Raw genomic sequence first — 19,957 nt, forward strand, 5'->3', positions numbered from 1 at the left:
TTTTGCCTTTTCTTCTAAGTTTATAATTTATTATCCAAATTAAATATTGCCATCATGAGCTGACTTTAGGTTCTCTAGACATTAGGATCTAACAGACGGGGTCAAGATACCTCAGAACCCGTTTGTGTTGGTTATGCCACTGGAGTTGTTTGTATTGGACCCTAATCTGGAGTATAAGACCATCAAAGCTATACTCCAAATATGGCCAGGAGACAAATGGTTTTACTGTGAGAGTAGAAACATTAGTATTTTGTTGTAATTACAAGTTAACCGGAAATGGGCATTAACTTCTGGACCTGCCTGCAGTTTCTGACTGGTCATGAGTTCAGTCTGCCAATGTCACAACTTCCATGGTCAGTCAGTGCACTTCAGTATGCACAGCTGTCCCTCTTCCCAGCCCAAAGTGACTCCCCCATGTGTCCAGCGGACTCCAGAGACTCAGATTTTTGCCTTGAAAATGGGGTGCAGCTGCTGTGAAGACTGCAGCTCAAACTCCCTGGAAGCCTCTGCTATCTGGAAAAGGGCTAAACCAGGTGCCCTGCTCATCACCAAAGTGTAAGAGTGCCTGCCTACAAGATCCCTGCAGAGGCCAAGTAGGTCAGATATGGCCTCTGTGTCAAAGGGCAAAGGTCATTATGCTCTGGCTCCTCTTGCATTGTAATGTGCTCGGCTGGCACCGCAGACTGAGGTAGAGAGCTGCCAGAGCTACAGAAAGGCAGAGCCAGCAACCAAGCATTTGGCTGCACTCAGTACATGGAGGCCAGAGGAGAGGAGTTCAGGACTTGCCTCAACTACCTAGCAAGTTTGAGGCTAGCCTAGGCTGCATGAAACTCTGTCTCAAAAACAAATAGAAGCAGTGTTACAACCAAAAGAAAGTGTGCTTCTGTCCATTTCCCCCCAGAAGTCCAGTGAGGTTGTTCATGCCCTTCTAGACAAGAGGAATTAGAGACGGCCTCATTCCAGAAGCAGACTGTCTCGTCCATTCTGCCATAAAGGGAGAATCCAAGAGCCTCCTTTATGGTGCTGCTGTTTCCTAAGTGCCCCTTCCAAGGTGCCAGCAGAGCCGCAGACTGAAGCACAGTTCTGTCACCAGTTGAGATGACATGTCACCATCGAAAGAGAGGTCACAGGGAAGATTACAGCAGAGGTGGGATGAAAGAGGTTAACTTTAATAAGAAAAAAAGGCCAGATGTTGTGGTGCACCAGATGTTGGTGGTGCACCTTTAACCCCAGCACTCAGGACAGCCAGGGCTGCAGGTAAAACCTTATCTCAAACAAAACAGCAACAAAACCCTCAAATTTCACTAAACTATGTGAAAACATGACAGCTGAACACGCCTATGACTGTCACTGCGCTGTTGCTGGGGTTATGTGTAAGGTGTGAAGGTTTTCCTTTGTCTTCTGAATTTTTAGCAATTTTATTGTTTTTATAATTCTTGTCATTGAAAGGAAATGAAAGAAATTTCAGCTCATTTTGGTGTTCTGAGGAAGTATGTCACTGGGAATTTTAGGCATAGATGGCTGTGTCTCATGCCAGGCATCTCCTGTTGGTGCTGACAGGTATGTCAGCAGTCTCTCTCTCTCTCTCTCTCTCTCTCTCTCTCTCTCTCTCTCTCTCTCTCTCTCTCTCACACACACACACACACACACACACACACACAACACACACAGTCACTCTCCCTCCCCACTTCCCTCCCCTCCCCTCCCTCTCTCTCCAGGAGCACTTTCCTCCACAGCAGGGTCTAGTAGCTGTCCAATCCTGAGATAGTGGCAGCTTTGTTTGAGTGAAGATGAATACAGAAGACAGATTACAACAGAAAGGCTCCACATCTCTACCTCTGACATTTGGGTTATAATTAGCCCTCTTATGGCTCTATTCCATCTTCTCTGGTTTACTTTAAAAATATGTGAATGTAGAGGCACATTTACATACACAGATTTTCATTTCAATATTCAGAAGCAGATGTACCGGCTCAGCGGCTCCCCTGAGCATGTGCCCAATGCTTAGGCGCCACGTTTGCTCCCTTATGCTGTGTTTTACTCCTATGGCCCTGTAGAAGCAAGTTGGCTCAGAGAAGCCCAACTAAAAACAATACCTTCAAAAGGAGTGTATATTACTCAGATAACAGTTCCATGGAGTTGTAAGAATCACCCCCACTGAGCCCCTCCCCCACAGGGGCCTTACAAGCTATAATCTGGTCTCTGCATGGTCATGTGCTGAGAGCACAGGTGCCTGGGCTGCTGGCGACAGCGCCTCCCAGCGTCCTGAGGCTGGGATTGCAGCCCACATCTGACTCTAGGGCACCTGTCTTCTGCAGTGGCTCAAGCCTCTGCCCTGCCTTAATTCTCAAGTAGAACATAATGCCTTGAATTAGCTGAATACTAGATTTCTATGAGAACTGGTGGTTTTCTTTGGATATTAAAGGGTGACCTACCATCTTGTCCTTAAGACATAAGCCTCATGGACTCCCTCTGTCATTTGGTCCCTTACTCAAGGTGAGCCTTGAGGTGCTATGGCAACAACGGATGTGAGAGCAGACTTCTCCGTCCAGGCTCTGATGCCTCCTGTGAAAGTTCACCATGTAGCACAAACCATTTGTGTTGTATTGGAAGGTTCACATCAGTTAATGTGCCACACTTAGGATATATAGGCTTGGAACTAGGTGGCATTATCACATGTAAATTCTGTGTATTCACTGATGTCCAGGCCTATCCACTGTGGCCTTCTCTTAAGTCAGGATCCTTTCTGCCCCTCTTTAGCTCAATGCCACATGTCAACTGTCAACCACTATGTCAACTGGTTTCTCTGCCCCTGGTCTCTGGGGACCCTATGGAAGCACCCTAAATAGAACTCATCTGTGTATGTTCCTGCCATTGCAGACCTACTAGTTCCTCATCAGTTGCCACATCCAGGCATTACCAGTTCCTCCTGTCTACACACCAGGACCTTGGTCTGCTCTGGCTCCCTCCACAACCAGTTTGCAATCACTGTGTACCTTCCTTACCCAGCATCCATTTTCCTCCATAAGGGCTCTTCCCCGTACCTAACAAGCCCCCCCCCCCCCCCCCCGCCACCCCAGTCTCCAGGGCTCTTCCCCGTACCTAACAAGCCCCCCCCCCCCCGCCACCCCAGTCTCCATGGCAGCACCTGTAGCTAGGATCCTTGCAAGACACATCATACTTGTTCCTCACTTTCATACAACGTGGCCTCTGGCAGAATCTGGGCCAGCAAAGCCCAGAGGCTTGAGTGAGAGACCTCCAGGCAAAACCCTTTTGGGGGGCAACTCATTCCTTAGACCTGTAGTTCAATGTGTGTGAGAACATGGCTACTGTCTTTGACCTGTGCTTATTCCCCAGGCTCTGATCTGCCATGGCTATCCATCAGCCTTAGCTCGGTTGCAAATGGTTAGCCCAAGTCTGGGATTGCTCAAGAGCACACGGCTCTTGGTGGCCATCTCTAGAGGTTCCCTCAGTGGAATGATTGCTTTCACTGCCAGTGGCAAGCAGGCTCAGGAGAGTGAGTCCTTCATCATTCCCATCTGCCTCTCCCTCCGTCGGGCACTGAAGCAAGAGCTGAGGACAGGCAGGGAGCACACACACTCCAAGAACAGCAAACAGCAATGTGGGGATGCAGGGCCGCGCTGATCTCTGGCTCACAGTGACTTGTGTTTACACCCAGCTCCTGTGCATGTGAGCCTCAGGCTTCCCCGCTGTGCCCAGCACAGTTGACATGGCCCGTGTGTCAGGGCTTCTCTCCCAGACTCTCAGGCCTGTGCACACTGCACATCACATGTGCTGTGTGGATTTGACTCTGCCAAATCTACAGAATACTTTCCATGATGTCTCAGCTTCTCAGGCAGACCACACCACCTGCCTCTTGGGGGTTTGTCAGTGACAGGTGGAAGCAGGTGCTATAGACGGTACCTGAGGTCACTTTCAGAGTAGTCAGTGAACCCCAAAGCTTCAGGTCTGCAGGCCTCCCTAAGACCTTCTGGTCCTTTCTAGCTCTAGGCCATGATGTCTGTGTCCTGGCCAGGTGTCCACACAAGGCCTACTGGGGAAATGACTCTGTTTGTCCTTCACAGCCCTGTGTCCTTCATAGATAGCTATATTTGGTCACAGCATGGCCAACAAATGTCTCTGCATTGTTCTTCCATAAGATGATGTCATTAAGACTCTAGTGTTGAGTGGGGGAGATCATTGAAAATTCACTTCCCTATCAGAAACAAGCAATTTCTACGTTAATGGACTGATTAGTTTCTAGTCAAGAATTCTAACATTTTAGAGCCACAATTTAAAATCAAGCTTAATTTGTCAACTGACTGAAAGTGAGGGGGGGTTTATTAGAAATTATTAGTAATTTTTAATATAGGATTTATAGTCCCAATTAGTATCTTGTAATGATGTTTCCAGGATAAAATACCAGCAGCTCGACTTTTCTGGCCACAAATGTACAACATATATCAGTTTATTTTTGGAGATCTGAAAAATTAGCTACTGTAAATAAAGTCCCCAGAAGATTTCTCCGGGAAGGAGGAGAACTTACAGTAATGTGGGTGACATATTATTAATTAATAATGTGACTAGCTGCTACTTCAATTAAAAGGACAGTGGATGAGGAGGCCTCGTAGGTATGTGTGGCCTGGTGAAGCTGAGATAAAGGGCCTTTAGGCTGGGGTAGGGGCTGCAGGCCTCTGGTGTCGTGTGCCCGGAGCTCTCGGTCTAGGCAGGTCTCTGTGAGCAGGGCCGTGTTCTCAGAGTACCTTTGGCTGCCAATATTGGAAACTAGCTTCAACACAATTGAAGAGAAATTAAGGCCTTGGAAGGGTCCTTAGGTGCCAAGACCAGGCATATGTAGATCAACTGGGGAGTCTCCCCGAGGGCTGAGGCCAGAGACCCCAAAGAGCCTCCTCTTAGCTTGTCCTTGTGATGGTCACACATATATTTCTGGCTCTATTTAGAGTTGCGGACCTGTGTGGCATGTGTGTGCCATCAAGTACAGACAGGATTATAGACACAGCTTCAGGCAGGCAAAACAAGAAACCGGTCTGACAGCCATATCGGTGGGATGGCCACACAGGAAGTGCATCTGAGAGAGCTTTCCTATGCAGGTCATGGTGATGGGTGCAGGGAAGAGTCCACATAAATCTGGTGGAACCAGCAAGAGAGCACCATAGCCTGGGCATGGAGAGAGCACCATAGCCTGGGCGTGGGGAGAGCACCATAGCCTGGGCGTGGGGTGGCGTGAGGCAGGACCAAGCAAGTCCAAGAAGTGAAGTCAGTAATGAAGGGAGAGGAAGGAGTGGGGAAGAATTGGATGCAGACATTGCAGGGCGCTGCGTGCTGCCGTCTGCAGAGCAGCACTTGAAGCCATCTGCTTCATGGCCTTTAGGAGAAGCCTCTGTGAGTGACCAAACCAGGCCAGACCCCAGCAGGAGCCAGCATAGTGACAAGGCCAACTGTTGCTCGTGCTGTCTTGTTGCTAGCTTATTTCAGTTTAAGCTCAGTTACTTTACTTGCAGAGTGATAATTTGGGGTGAATCGGCCTTGTGCCTTCAGGGTCCCAGTGCTTCGGGGCTGACACTGTGGAGGCAGCACTGTTAGGAATGCAAGTCCTCCTGAGGCACACGCGTCAGCGTTGTGCAGAGGGGACAGGGACTGTGAGTCTTCACTGTCTGCCTTAGCCCCAGCCACCCCAGGGGACCTTGCCACCCAGCCTCCGAGTCCCCTTGCTCAAGTCTGGATCAGGGAGGACACTCGGGGAACCCCACCCTCCATGGTGACTCACCTGGACCCTCCCCTCTCTCCAGGTCACGCGGTATTTAAGCTCACGTATCTAAGCAGTCATGACTATAAGCACCTCTACTTCGAGTCCGACGCAGCCACAGTCAGTGAAATCGTGCTTAAGGTGAGTTCAGTGTGACCTCTGACCTGAAGTGGGAGGGTGGGTTCTCAGGCCAGGGCCACACCTGCCTCAGCCAAAGCAGGACTGGTCAGCTTCCCTCTAGCCCCCCAGAGGCCTAGCTCTTTTGCTTTTTTCTTTCATGCACCGTTTGTTTTCCCCAACCACTGTCAGGAGTCCCTTGAGGCTCCGGAGCCAGCTGAGGAGACGATAGTTTTGAATGGCTTAAGGTGATTTTCCGAACCTGTTTGAAACATGCCAACAGGGGCTATTCTGGGACAAAGCTCAGCACACCAGGTACCTTCCCTGTGCTAAGTTAGCATTCCAGCTGCCGCAGCAATGGCTGTTCTGCCCCTAGAGAGCTCACCCTTGTCGGGGGAGACAGAACAAAATAGACATTACACCAATATGCTGACAGTCCCAGAGATGCTGTGTGGGCTTGTAAAGGGTAAGCTGCTGACACTGGATTCACAGCAACCCAGGAAGGGGCCAGGCAGCATGCTGGGCCTCTGAGAGGCTGCATCCAGGCTAGGAGGTACCTCATGGGTTTGTTGATTTAGGAGCTTAGGGCCTGGGGATGACCCCCTTCTCTGAAGCACCAAGTGCTACCAAGACCTGTGTCTCTGTGATACAACCTGACCAGGACTCCTCAAAACCAATGTCTCTTTCCTAAGGCAAATCCTACAGGGTCAGAGCATAGGAGTAGGAGGGAAGACATGCCCTACCCTGGGCTGGATGACCCTGACCTTACACCCTGGGCTTCAGTTTCCCTATCAAAGTAGCTGCCTGGCCTCTATCTGCAAGCGGCTGCTTGAGATGAGATGCATCAGCCCCCCTGGGTCATTCTCGCCCAGGAGAGGCAGTCAGGTGGTAGTGACAGGAGCTGAGCTACCCTTGAGAGTTCCCATTTATGCATGGATAAAATGCCCAGAGGAAAGAGAACTCCACCAGGATGCTGACTCTGGTAAGTTGGCAGAACCAGAACTTAATGTAGGTGTGGCAGATTCTGGGATGTGTACTGCCATAGGAATACTGTAGTTCAAACACCACGTGGCCACCAGGAAATCGTCCTGGGAGGACAGTTAAAGAGGAGGCACAGTAGCATGTCCAGATGCAGAAGTTCACAGGCCACACTGACCAGAGCTCTCCATAGACCAGGGTGAGGACAGTGCCCACTCTGTACCGCTGATTTCCAGGGAGCCAAGAGTTACTTGCCAGAACCTCACAAGAGAGTCCAGGGAGCAAGTCCCAGGTATTTGCAGAGTGGGTAAAAATATCCCAGTCCCCCTCCCCACACTGGGGCCTGGACTTATTTTTATAGCCAGCATTAAAATATTCAAGACATGAGAAGGATTCTAGTAAAATTATAATCTTGTGTTTGACATCAGAATAATTTTCACAACAGCAGACTGATGACAGAAACACAGGTTTGTGACTTGAGACAGAAGATCAAGTGCAAAGAAATCATAACAGGATCGAATGCTCCCTTAGAGCACGTGCTTTTCTGCAATCCTCCCCACTGGCCCCCTGGCCCCCTGACCCCAGGCCCCTAGGCCTGTCTCCTCACCTGAGATGTCTGTGTGCATCTTGGGATATTTGTAGAAATCTCACACCATCATGCACCTCACAGGGCTTCGTCCCCAGACCTGCCTAACTCACAGCTAGCGGTTATGGTCCTGACCAAAGTCTGAGTTTCACTTCCCTCCCTTTGAGAAGACTGTACTTCAGCTTTCTAACATGCCCTCCATGCCCCAGCCAGGCCAGTTTGAGCTCTGTGCCAGAGCTCCGCTTCTGAGACCCCAGCCTAGCTCCAAAGTTTGACAGAAATGTTAAGTTGAGGCTCTTGAGGATCCATCTCAGACTCAAGTAAAAATGAGAGTTAAGACCAAAATTAAATGGAGAAATTAAGACCCAAATGCTGGTGCGGCCGAGCCACTGCAGAGGCTTCTGTAGGATGATGAAGGGACCCCCTCAGGAGGGCCTGAGTAGCAGCTACATCTGGTATGTCACACATCCCATATCTAACCCAACTGGCCTGCAGAATATAGACATCATTGTCCCCATTTTTGAGGTGAGGAGATGGAGGCCTGTGCTGCGCAGGGCTGCCCTCCGTCTTCCACATATGCCGGAGCCGCGCAGGGCCTCCTTCCGCTGGCCCCGAGATGAATCTCTGAGGAACTGTTGGGCTCTTCACACCGGGTTCTTCTGTGATTGAGTGATGGAGGCTGTGGCTTTATTGACCATGAAAACTCCCTATATTTTTATGCCTTAAGCTGTAAAGTGCATCGAAAGTAAAACCCTCTATAGTGCATAAAATTGGGCACGTTTTAAGCCACAGCATATTAACCAACTAATGGCAGACCAAAGGGCGTTTTTATCTTTTGATTATTACATTAATCTTGCATTAAAATTATCTATGTGATTATCACAAAGTACTGAAGATAATAAATTTAGGAAATAGTTGGCTTGTTAAGGACCATTTTAAAATGCTTTTGTCAAGTCAAATTGCTAAAAATACACTGCAAACACCAGGTCAGCTGAGTGCAAACACTGTAAGCCAGAGATGGTGTTTACCAAGCATGAGGGTGCCTCCTGCCATCCCCACACCCTGTCCGCGCTGGCCCAGATCACCCTTGCCAACCTCCATCCTGATTTATGGCTCTCAGCTGGTAACTTGGCAAGGCTGCGGCCAGGCGAGGCAGGCCTTCTGTACCCGAGTGTCTGCCTGTACCTCCCACTGTTGAAAGTCTGAGCCTCAGTCTGCAACTGCCCGGCTTGAGAGCCTCTAGCTGCCTTCTCCAAACCAAGGCTGAGCTTTCTGGTGAGGCTTCAGGATGTCTGAAAGTAAAAGAATTATGTTTTCACAAAAAGCCAGGCAGGGAAACCATGTCTGAAGGTGCACAGGTGGCCCAGAGAAGACATACACTACAAACTAAAGTCCACCTTGACCTCAGTAACCTCAGCCCTCTGTAGTTCTCTGAGCCTCACCTTTCTTACCTGGTCCTGGCTGGTGGGTGCAGCGGACCCTAGAGGACACGTGCCAGACTGTCGGGAGGCAGAGGGAACGCTGCCCTCACGGTTTCTCTTTTCCAGATGTGGAGGCCGGGCATGTCATGTGATAACCAGGACTAGGGAGCTGGCTGGACAAATCTGAGAGTAGGGAGCACTCTGGGAGGCAGCCCACACCAAAGAACAGCCTAGGGATCAGTAGCCCCACTGCTGGGTGGCTAAGAAGCCTGCACTGGGCCTCCGTCTACTGTGAAGCAAGGCTTCCTCCTGGCCTGCCGGGCTGTACAGCGTCACCTTGCCCAAACCTGGCCTCCCTTCCTCCCCATGCTCTGCCCTGGGGGAACAGCCAGTGCTGCCAAGTGACAGCCATGTCCTCTTGCCTTCTAGGTTAACTACATCCTGGAGTCACGAGCAAGCACCGCCCGCGCTGACTATTTTGCTCAAAAACAAAGAAAACTGAACAGGCGTACAAGCTTCAGCTTCCAGAAGGAGAAGAAATCAGGGCAGCAGTGACACTGCCTCCCGTGACACTGCCTCCGGTGTGCCACGGCCCAGACTGCCTGCCAGGCCAGGTGGCCCAGGGTCCCTGGCACCCTGTAGTGCCTGTAGAGACCTGCAGCACAGGCTTCTGGGCTCTCGTGGAAGGTTTAGGGTGGGGCGCCATTGGACTGAAACTTGGCAGTGGTTCTAAGTAGCAATGCCCAGGAGGCCGACCACCTCCTGGAGAGGCCGGGTGCTGCTCAGCCGTGGGCACTGCCCGGCAGTCCCGCCACAGGTGTACACAGCCATGCCAGACAGCTCCTTGCACCTTGATCAAATTTCTTAAAGCAAACAAAGAACAAAAGTGTACATTTCTCTCTTGTTTTCCTTTTAATAAACAGGTGTACTCTTTATCATGGTTGGTATGATGGACCATTCTTTGGGGTGGAGGACTGACTATATTATCTTCTTTAAAATCTATTCCCATCTTGAACAGGCAGATCACAAAAGCTGTAGTTGGAGCTCTCAGAAGCAGTGTTTAGGGCTTAGCCAGTAGTTTAGCTGTGCTATTTGTTTAAATGAGCAATTTGCTTTGAGAATAACATCTTACTAAAGTTAGTAATGAGGACCTAGCATGTGCTGTGTGTGAGTGGGTGCGTGGGTGCGTGCCTGCATGCGTGCGTGCGTCCCCTTCTAAGGCCTTCTTAACATGTCAGCACCTGTGGTCTGAGAGATAGGTGCTGGCAGGATAGTGTGGCAGTGTCTCCAGGTGGTGCCGAGTTCCTAGCCAGAGTCCTCTCTCATCTCCTCATGGCAAGTGTGATATGGTCAGCCTGCCTCGCTGACCTGTCTCCAATCCTCTTAGCTAGGGCTGCTGTGGAGCCAGAAACAACGCTGCTGCTTATGCTGCTGCTGCTGCTGCTGCTGCTGCTGCTGCTGCTGCTGCTGCTGCTGCTGCTGCTGCTGCTAAATCAGGGAGAAGGACAGCAAGCCCTGGGCACAAAAGGCAAGGTCTCAGCACCCTGACACCACACCACACCTCTGTCTACACCAGATGCCTCTGCAGACCTCGCCGTGGTCCCGCCTATGACAGGGTCCTTGGGCCAGGGCCACAGCCGACATCTTATACGACCTGTGTTTAGGACATTTTTTAAACCGTTGTGTCTGAGCATCTCAGAATCAAGTGTGCTTCTTTGCAAAGGGGTCGACTGAATGAATGCCTCTCACATTCTGTTCTGTTCAGCCAACGGAAGCACCCTTTTCTAATGTCTTCCATTCCTATCTCCCCCCAAAAGAAATATTATTTGTAGCTTGCTCTGTATTTGAATTTTTAGCAATTTTATATTTAGATATTTGAAAATGTAAATGACTAATTTGGTCATTAAATCTTGTCACATATTCAATATTAAAATACTAAAATAAAAGTCATAAATACCCTCTTTTGTATAATTGCTTTGAATTCCTAAAGCCTTGAGCACGCAGTGCTGAGATGGTGACACCACAGCAAGTCCCCCCAGGGTCGACACCCTGGCAGTTGATAATGCCCAGCCATGCTAAACTGTACAAAAGCCATGTCTGGTTGTCCCTTTACTCACAGGACACTGGAATCTTTGGCTTTGGAATCCCTCCACAGTTGGTAGTATGTGGCTCTCAGCTGCTAGGGTCTCTGGGGTTTGAGCTACCTGGTGTTATAGTCCAGAGTTGCAGCCTTCGCTCCTCAGGGCCGTTGGGAACCAGCCTGCCGGGTGTTAGTGTTTGCCTTGAAGAAGCTTCCCTAGGAAGCCTGATCTCAGGGGTAAGTCAGTACTGTCTAGCCTGGTCTCTGAGCCTCTGCCAGCACCTCTGGCTACAGTGCTGTCAAGCCCCACAGTGCCCTGTTGGCCAACCTAGTCATCCTAACTACCTGTCACTACACATTGCTGGTCAGCCAGCGATGTGGCGATACTCTGCTGGCATGTCCTTTCCAGCTCGTTTCTTATCTTCATGGAGTCAAAAGCTGGTAGGCAGCCCCACCAGTCATATCCCTGCTAGCTGCCTTCAGGGGCTCCCCACCTCCTCAGATCCAGGGCTGTAGCACATGAGGGTAAGGACCAATACAGTTACGCAGTTCAACACCAGAATGTACTACAATCCCAGCTGCTCCTGGTTGCTGGGCCTTTATGTGAATTATTTGACTGCCTTGAGCCTCAGTTTCCCCTTTTGTAAAATGAAGGTGAAACATTCATTTCAAGGGTCCTTGTGAGGGTTGGATATGTTTGGTATTAAGAGTGAACCAAGTCATCTTTAATCCCATCACTTGGGAGGCAGACAAAGAAAATTTCAGGCCAGCCAAGGCTACATATTGAGACTCTGTCTCAAAACAAAAAAGGAGATGTAGAGATGGTTCAATAGTTACGAGCATTGATCACCCTTCCAGAAAACCCAAGGTCTGTTCCGAGCACCCAATGGTAGCTACAATCATCTGTGACTCCAGTTCCAGGGCACCTTGTGCATCAGGCACACCTGTGATGCTCAAACATCCATGTAGACTCAATGCCATACACATAAATGGAAAACATTTTTAAGATATATTTATTTTATATATGTGAGTACATTGTGGTCTTCAGACACACCAAAAGAGAGCAGCAGATCCCAACAGATGGGTATGAGCCACCATCTGGTTGCAGGGAATTGAACTCAGAACCTCTAGAAGGTCAGTGCTCTTAACCACTGAGTCATCCAAGGGAAAATGTTTCTCCAAGGGAAAACATTTTTAAACCACCCATCCAAGTACCCCCAAAATCGTGTCATGCATAAGAGCCACACCACATTGTGGGCATTAACCACCTTTGGAAATTTTTGAGACTGTTTTTACACATTTTGTTCTGTGGGTGACAGGCACACACACACACACACACGGAGGTCAAAGAATATGTGAGTCCTATGCTCAAACTCAGGTCACGAGGCTTGGCAGAAAGTGCCTTTACCCTGTGAGCCATCTCGTCAACCCTGCCTTGATGGTGTCCACAGTGCTCACCCTGCTCTGAATTTCACAGGCCGTAAGCTCACATTTCTATTTCACGGATCTTGGTCATCCCAGGCCAAGCTCCTCTGCACTTTACAGATGAAGAAAGGGGAGCCACTCGGCCTCCTGACCTCCTTCTGCAGAAAGCAGCTTGAGGAAAGGGTTTATTCAGCTGAGAGTTCTAGGCCACAGTCCATCCTGAGGTAAGCCGGGGTGGGAACCTGGAGGTGGGAGCTGATGTAGAGAGGCCAGGGGAGCGCTGCTTACTGGCTTGCCCACCCAGGAATGGCACCACCCACAGCGGGCTGGTTCCTTCCACAATCATCAACCAGTAATGCCCACAAGCTTGCCTGTAATCTAGACTGAGGAAAGTAATTCCTCAATAGAGGATCCCTCTTCCCAAGTAGCCGTAGTTTGCCACAAGTTGACAAAAATCAAGCCGAGACACACCCCTTCCTGTCTATCCACTCACCTGCCCCCAGCCCACTGGTGAGAGCCAGCAGGCAGGGAGTGGGTGGCCGCCAGGGCTAGAGCATGAATATCTGTTTCCATCACACTCCTCTGAGATGCAGAACCCCACCAGGGACTGTTGCTACTCATGGGCTCCCGTGAGTGCCAGTAGTTTCCTCAGTGTGACGGACAGGAAAGCTCCCATCTCAGTGGCTGCCGCTCACTCGCCTCCTGATTAGACAAACACATGCTGAGGTCTGGAATCAGGAGTTAATGTGCCCATTTATTCATTTTTCTGACAAGTCACAATAGATTTTTAACTGCCAATGAGTAACCTCCCCAAGGTGCTGTGGCCATGAGTGGCCATTTCCGCCCACCATCCCCTGCCAGCGGGCTCTCCTGGAGCCGGGCCAGCTCCACTCTTTTGTGCACCCCACCCTGCCTCCTCAAGATTACCAGGAGATGTCTTCTGTCATGGTTGCACTATTCTACAGCCAGGGATCCAGATGCCTCTTCAACTCTGTCTCAGCCACTGTAAGGTGAAGGAGAGAATGTGAGGGGCTATCTTGGTAGTGGGGTTCAGCAGAAGAAGGGAGCCTGCTGAGGAATCCACAGCGAAATTTAACATCTACCTCCCTATGCTGTGCTGAGCCCACACCCATGACTCAGCCTCTCTGAACCCCTTGTCTGCACAAACGTGGCAGCGTCCCGTGTCTATGAAACAAGCACGGTGATGTGCGCAGGCCTGGCCTGTGCATCAGGGTGCAGGTAACAGGTAGAGCTATGCACGCACAGAGCACACTGGCCACCCCTCCCCCACCCGCAGGGCCTCTTCAGTGCAGGGCAGACTCTATCTGCACTTTGCCTCCCTCTCTCCTGCCACATCAGCTGAGCAGCCCCAGGCAGGCCTTGCATCTGGGATCAGGGAGAAATACTGGAAAGCAAATTCTTTTTAAACAGATAAAATCTGTCTGCGTTACAGCCCCCAGCTTCCTGAAAGCTAAAAGTATTTTAATGTCATATTTCCATGCAAATTTTAGTTTAGAATTTAATACCCTTTTTAACATACATTAAATTTTTAGCATTCTTCAAGCCCTTGACTGTGTTAAGAACTTAACTGATGTGTGTTGGGGAAGGAAAAAAACAACAGCTGGAGGAAGTGTAAATTAAGAAAGTTCTAGAAGCAAGGTTACCATAAATCTTTATGTCCACCTCCTTTGGGGTGATGTTCTTCTGCCTGGACCCTAGCATGCTGGGGAGGAACCGGAAGACTGCAGTCCTCCTCCTGGGGACATCGACTGTGACTGGTGGCTTCCCTGGGAGGGGAGGGTCCCCACAGGAGGCCACCACACAGCTCTGCAGCTGCACTGCAGGTATTAGCCTTGCTGTGTCATTTACTGTATGAGCCTCTCCTCATGCTTGGCTGGCACCTCACGAAAGGTTCAGACAATGGTGAGTACAAAGGAAAAGAGAAGTTTGGGGTGCTGCATAGAATTGAGTGTTCTGGGCCCAGGATATGATTGCACAGGGTTAGGGACAAAGGTGTCATCCACTTGCATTTAAAGAGCAGAGGAGGCCTTGGGCCACAGGAGCCACAGACTCTGCAGCATACCCTCTGAAAGCCTTGACTCCAGCCTGGCAGGGCGTGTCCCCTGAGGACAGGAAGCTGCTACGCGCCCAGCCAGATCTCCATGAGTTCCAACTTCTGAACAGGCTATAAGCAGCACAGCCAGGCTCAAGGACTAAGGAGCACTATAGCTGGGCCTGCCCTGGGTTACCAAACCAGGGCTCCTGGCTGAACCAGCTCCAAGGAGTGTAGGACAGGCTAGAAGTCATCACCCCTCTCTCCTGGGCTGGAGGTCAGAATACAGTGCCCAGGCGGGCCGCAGAGCATTCGGTGCCAGTTATAAACAAATGCTTTATTGCAAAAGGCTCACTTGGCCATCCGTTCTAGCTATCACTAACCAAAACAAGAAAGGTTAAATATGAGACTGGAATGTCCCTGCCCATCATGCATGAAGCCCTGGGTTCAACCCCAGTGCCACATTAACCAGTTCCATGTGTTTAACAGTTTAACACATGTTAAAGATTGGTAAGCGGAGACTCCGCCCAAGACTACAAAAAGGGGTTCCTTCTGTTACCCCAACCTTGTTAGCTTCTCTCATGCCTGAAAGGGAGCTCTGTGCCCTGCCTAGGCAGCTAGCTATGAGGAACCCTCGGTGACAGGACATTCTGATGCTTCTAGCAAACTTCACCTGGGAGTCACACCAGTTAGACACCACAGCCAGGCTCTGAGTCAGCCATGTGTCCCTCAGCGCCACTGCCTGTGCCTGTGCCTCGTCCATGCCCCCAGACCAGGGTGTCCTCCACAGGGGACAAGGCCACTGTCCAACACAAGTCTCGTGTTCATCCCAGCCAGCCCCTGGTGTGAGGATGTGTGACTGTGCGTGGCAGCCCTTCTAGGACGAGAGTAGAGTACCAGAGGACACGGAGCGCCTGGGCCTCTCTGCCAGGCTCTGTGACTGTTTTTTTCAACTGTTTCAACCCTAAAACCAGCAGCTGGCACACAGGTCGCATGCAGTGACAAGACCTGAAGAGGAAGCAGTTTTCCCAGCAAGGGAGAAAACAGTTGGAAACCTAACCCCGCTTCTCACTTCAGTCAGGCAACCTGGGGAAGTAGAAAATCTTACACAGCAGCAGCAGCAGCCTGGGTGAGAGCGGAGGGAGCGAGCATGCACCTGTGTGCGTGTGTATACGTTTGACTTGTATCCATGAAGAAAGGTTGGGCCACATGCATCTGTGTAGGAACTTGTGTGTGCCTGAGCTTTGACTCAGTGTATGTATTTATGTGTGCCTGTGATATGAGTTTTTGGGTGTGAGTGTGGGTGTCTACATCCCTACATGAACATGTATGTTCATACATGTCTCTACAAGCACTCGTGTGTGTGTGTGTGTGTGTGTGTGTATGTGTGTGTGTGTGGTATGTGTGTGTGTATGTGTGTGTGGTGGTGTATGTGTGTATATGTGTGTGTGGTGTGTGTGTGTATGTATGTGTGTGTGGTGGTGTATGTGTGTATATGTGTGTGTGTGGTGTGTGTGTATGTGTGTGGTATGTATGTGTATGTATGTGCGTGTGTGGTGGTGTATATGTATGTATGTGGTAGGGTGTGTGTGTGTGTGTGTGGTATGTATGTGTGTGTATGTATGTGGTAGGGTGTATATGTATGTGTGTATGTGAGTGTGTGTATATGTGTGTGTGTGTGGTGGTGTATGTGTATGTGTGTGTGGTATGTGTGTATGTGTGTGTGTGTGGTGGTGTATGTGTATGTGTATGTGTGTGTGGTATGTGTGTATGTGTGGTGTGTGTGTGTGTATGTGTGTGTATTATGTGGTAGGGTGTGTGTGTGTGTGTGTGTATATGTGTTTGTATGTATATGTGTGTGTGTGGTGGTGTATGTGTGTGTGTATGTGTGTGTGTGTGTGGTGTATGTTTGTTGGTCCTAAAACCCTGCTCAGGCCAGCCAGCCAGGCACCACCTGCTCACACCTGCGCTGGGCTCAGGGCTTGCTGCCTGCTCTCAAAGGACATGTCCTGGTCTCTGAGCAGCCCCTCCTCCCAGCCAAGCAGCTGGCCGCCATTTTGGCACACATTGCCCTGTCACATCTGATTTGCGAAGTCATGTCTGCTAGGCCCACAGGAGCGTCCAGCTGGGCTCTGTAAGGTCAGGTTTTTCATCTCTGGCTTTTAGGGTTGACGCAGAGCAAGCAACCACCTCTTTGGTCAGCTGATCACTCAGCCCTCAGCCTCAGCCCTTCGCAGTGATGGGGAACTTGGGGCTGGAGAGTCCCTTCTGTTTTCCCAGGGTACACCCAGCCTGTCTGAGCTGACCCAGCCTCCCAGCACCTATCTAGAGCCATGCAGGGGTTCTGCAAGGTGACTGTGACCCCTAGAGTCCCCAGGAGAAGTCTTTGGAGTCAATGCTGGCAGTGGGGTACCGGATCTGATGTGCTGTCAGGTGTTGCAGGAGTCCAGCTGAGCTAGTGCATAAGGGACAGCCACGCTGTTTCTCTGAGGTGTGTGGCTGTCACTTCTCTACCAATGACACCATAGCTACCAGACCAGATTCCCAAGCCCACGTCACTCCTCTATCACACCATCCTAGGCAGAGCCTAGGAGCTCTGCCTCCCAGAGGAAGTCCCAAGGGCAAAGGCTACCCCACACCCACAGCCCTGGCTGGGGCTGAGTACAGGGAGATGTCTGCCTTCCACAAGTCTGTGCAGTGTAAGTACTCAGCCACTGTGGGAGTCTCCTACATACAGTATGTCTGTCTGTCTCCTCCCTGAGTTCAGGGACAAGCACAGGCTGAGGGGTAGACAGCGTGATATTAAAGGCTCCCAGGGAGACTCCACAGCTACAGAGGTTTGCCAAACACTGTGGTGTGTGTGGCTGTGCCCATTTGCCCTCCTGCAGAGCCTGTCATGAGCCATCAGGCCCTGCGCTCCAAGACAGGTGACAGAGAAACCTAATGAATGGATGGCTAAAAGCTACGCTCACAGCTGAGCCTGGGGTAGTTAGGCCTACAGAACAGTGGTCATATAACAGGAACCAGTCAGTATTTATAAAATCAATTATGGCTTTCCGCTGTCCACAATGCACAAAAGAAGAAAGCTGGACCCAAAGCCGTGTGAATGAGCCCACAGTCTAGACCCATTCTCTAGTTCCAAGGGCTCTTTGTGGGGACAGGAGCCTTAATACATGTCAGCCAAGGTGACAGCACCATCAGTCAGGGTGGCTTCACAGTCAGGCCCACCAGAGGAGCCAAGATGGCTTCCCTTCAGCCACCATGTCAGCCCCCAAAGAGGGGGCTGGAACTGGGAGGCAAGAACCAGGCCCAAAACGAAAATTAATTGTTAAGTCACACCCTGGCTCCAAATGCAATAATCCAAACCCAAGGGAAGGCCCAAACCTCCAAAGAATAAGATGGAGTTCGTCAGCTATCCCTACACCCATGAGGATGCTGGGTAATGCTCCCCCTTTATCTTTTTGTTTGCTCTTAGCTCAACCACCAAGAGCAGCTACAAAATCGGTTAAAGCTTCCAAAGTGTGTCTTTCTCCAGAAATGTCTTATAAGAGACAAAAGATTTACAAGATCTGAAGAGTAAAGCCAGATAATTGTTTTTGGAATGACCCCAATATTTTCACCCCGGCGACCCCGGCTGGGCATCTTGCCCCCATATTTATGATTCCTGGTCCTCTGTGTACTACTGGGCGACCTTTCTGAGCCCCTCTGAGAAGCCCCAATCCCTTATCGGGCCTGTAACTCACCCTGACGTTATCTCTCGGGAGGGTTTTATACACTTTAATTTAACTCCCCCGTCATTATTTCCCGGACTTCAAGGTTTTCTCTTTGGAACTGCCCTTCCCGGGACAAGTATAATGTGTTTGCCATCAAACCCAATAAATATGTTTGCACGGGAGATGGGACCGGCTGGGGAGAGGGGCTCGGCCTGGAAAGCAGCCTGAGCTCTCCCCAGGATGTGCTCCAGGGCGGGCGAGCTCTTGTGTCCTTGATCCTCTGTGGTGGTGGAGGTGGGGGATGGGGTCAGGAAGAGGAGGAAGCGAGATACCCAGGCGACCAGACCCCTTCTTTCTTCTGTTCTTTGCTGTTGTCTGTCTTGGTTTCAAGATGTGGTTGTTGCCGTTGAGACACTGGAGCAAGTAAGTCACTTCCTAGGTCACGATCGAGGAGCCCAAGCAGGCCTCGAACTCACCACCTGCTGCCCCCCACCCTGCCCCGAGAGTCCTCAATTACAGACCTGAAGCAATGCCGAGGGAAGGCATGCTTACCCAAGATGCACAGAGAAAGAACCAGACACAGAGGACACGGGTGTGGCCTGGTCACACAGCACAGGGACCCAAGTCACAGGCAGCATGAGCTGCAGAACCAGAACTCTGTCCGGGACCTTCCATGTTTGCCTTTGAGTGTCGTAGAGTCCCATCCACCTGACTGCATGTTTCATCTTTCTAAATTCCCTCTGAAGGAAGTTATGGCACACTTAGGGACTCAGCTTGAAGTCCAGGGGCCAATTTGGGTTCCTCTCAGGAACAGCTGTGGAAGGAGCCACCTACAGAGCGCGGTCTGGGCCTGTGTCCCCCCAACCAGCCTGTCAATCACCGTGGGTCCCTCCGGCAGGTGCAAATTAAATTTCCTGCTCAGTGCCTCCCCTCAGCACTCTGGGCCTCAGTCTCCTCACCTGCAAGATACCGCAAGGGAAATGAGCTCCGGGAACTAACCAGATGCAGGGGCTGGAGAGATGGCCAGAGGTTATGAGTAGGTTTTACTGTTGCATAGGGCCATAGTTCAGTTCCCAGAGGTCCACAAATGGCTGAGAGACCGGATACCTCCGGTCTCGATGGGCACCTGCACATGCGCACATACCCACACATATGCATAATACCTAACTAAAATACCCAGAAATACTCATATACATAATTAAAAATAATTTCTTTAAAAAACTTCACCAAGATGTGGGGGCATCCAGGCCTTCCTGCTTCCCATCCTGTGCCCACGCGGTGCACGGTTCAGGGCTGCTGCTGGAATTGGAGATGAAGTCCCTGCCCCGTCTGTGGGCCCCACAAGGGTATTTATTCTATGTGTGTCATCTACTTCCCAGCTCCTCCTGGGACAATCAGAGTGGTTTCCACCTCAACCCTGACCAAATGGCCCAGAGCAGAACCCCCGCTGGTTGAGACCTACAGCAAGAGCTGAACCATGTTCTGGAGAGTGACAGAGAACTGGGAGGCAAAGACTGGGGGGGGGGGGGGGGTTGAGAAAGGGTGCTCTGGCCTAGACTAGGAAATGATGTGAGCCCCAGAGAACTAGGGACACTGTAAACCAGGCCCAGGGTGACTTCCAGCCCTCTACAGGTGCCAGGGGCCTGGTAATGACCCTGTGTCAAAGACACGCCACTGACACGCACCTGGACACCCTCCCCCAGGAGCCTCAGAGGTGGGAGTGAAGGTCTGTCTCTGCAGCCAGTGTGGACGGATGCTGAGGGCAGAGGCCTGCTGACACTGTGCGCCCTGGTGGGAATAGTCGGGGCATTTGCTCA

General features: G+C 50.7%; 1 protein-coding gene across 10 annotated transcripts in view; it reads left to right on the forward strand.

Moving 5' to 3' along the window:
• Mapkap1 (MAPK associated protein 1) overlaps nt 1-9,804 on the forward strand; it is a 212,706-nt gene extending 202,902 nt beyond the window's left edge. For all 10 annotated transcript variants that reach the window (XM_052182252.1, XM_052182248.1, XM_052182253.1 and 7 more), the window contains 2 exons: nt 5,811-5,908; nt 9,299-9,804. In XM_052182252.1, the coding sequence (XP_052038212.1) occupies nt 5,811-5,908; nt 9,299-9,424 (224 nt within the window). In that variant the 3' untranslated portion in view covers nt 9,425-9,804. The remainder of the gene's footprint in view (nt 1-5,810; nt 5,909-9,298) is intronic.
• Nucleotides 9,805-19,957: the final 10,153 nt, after the last annotated feature.

This window comes from Apodemus sylvaticus, chromosome 5 (genome assembly GCF_947179515.1).
Source record: "Apodemus sylvaticus chromosome 5, mApoSyl1.1, whole genome shotgun sequence".
NCBI classification, from domain to species: Eukaryota; Metazoa; Chordata; class Mammalia; order Rodentia; family Muridae; genus Apodemus; species Apodemus sylvaticus.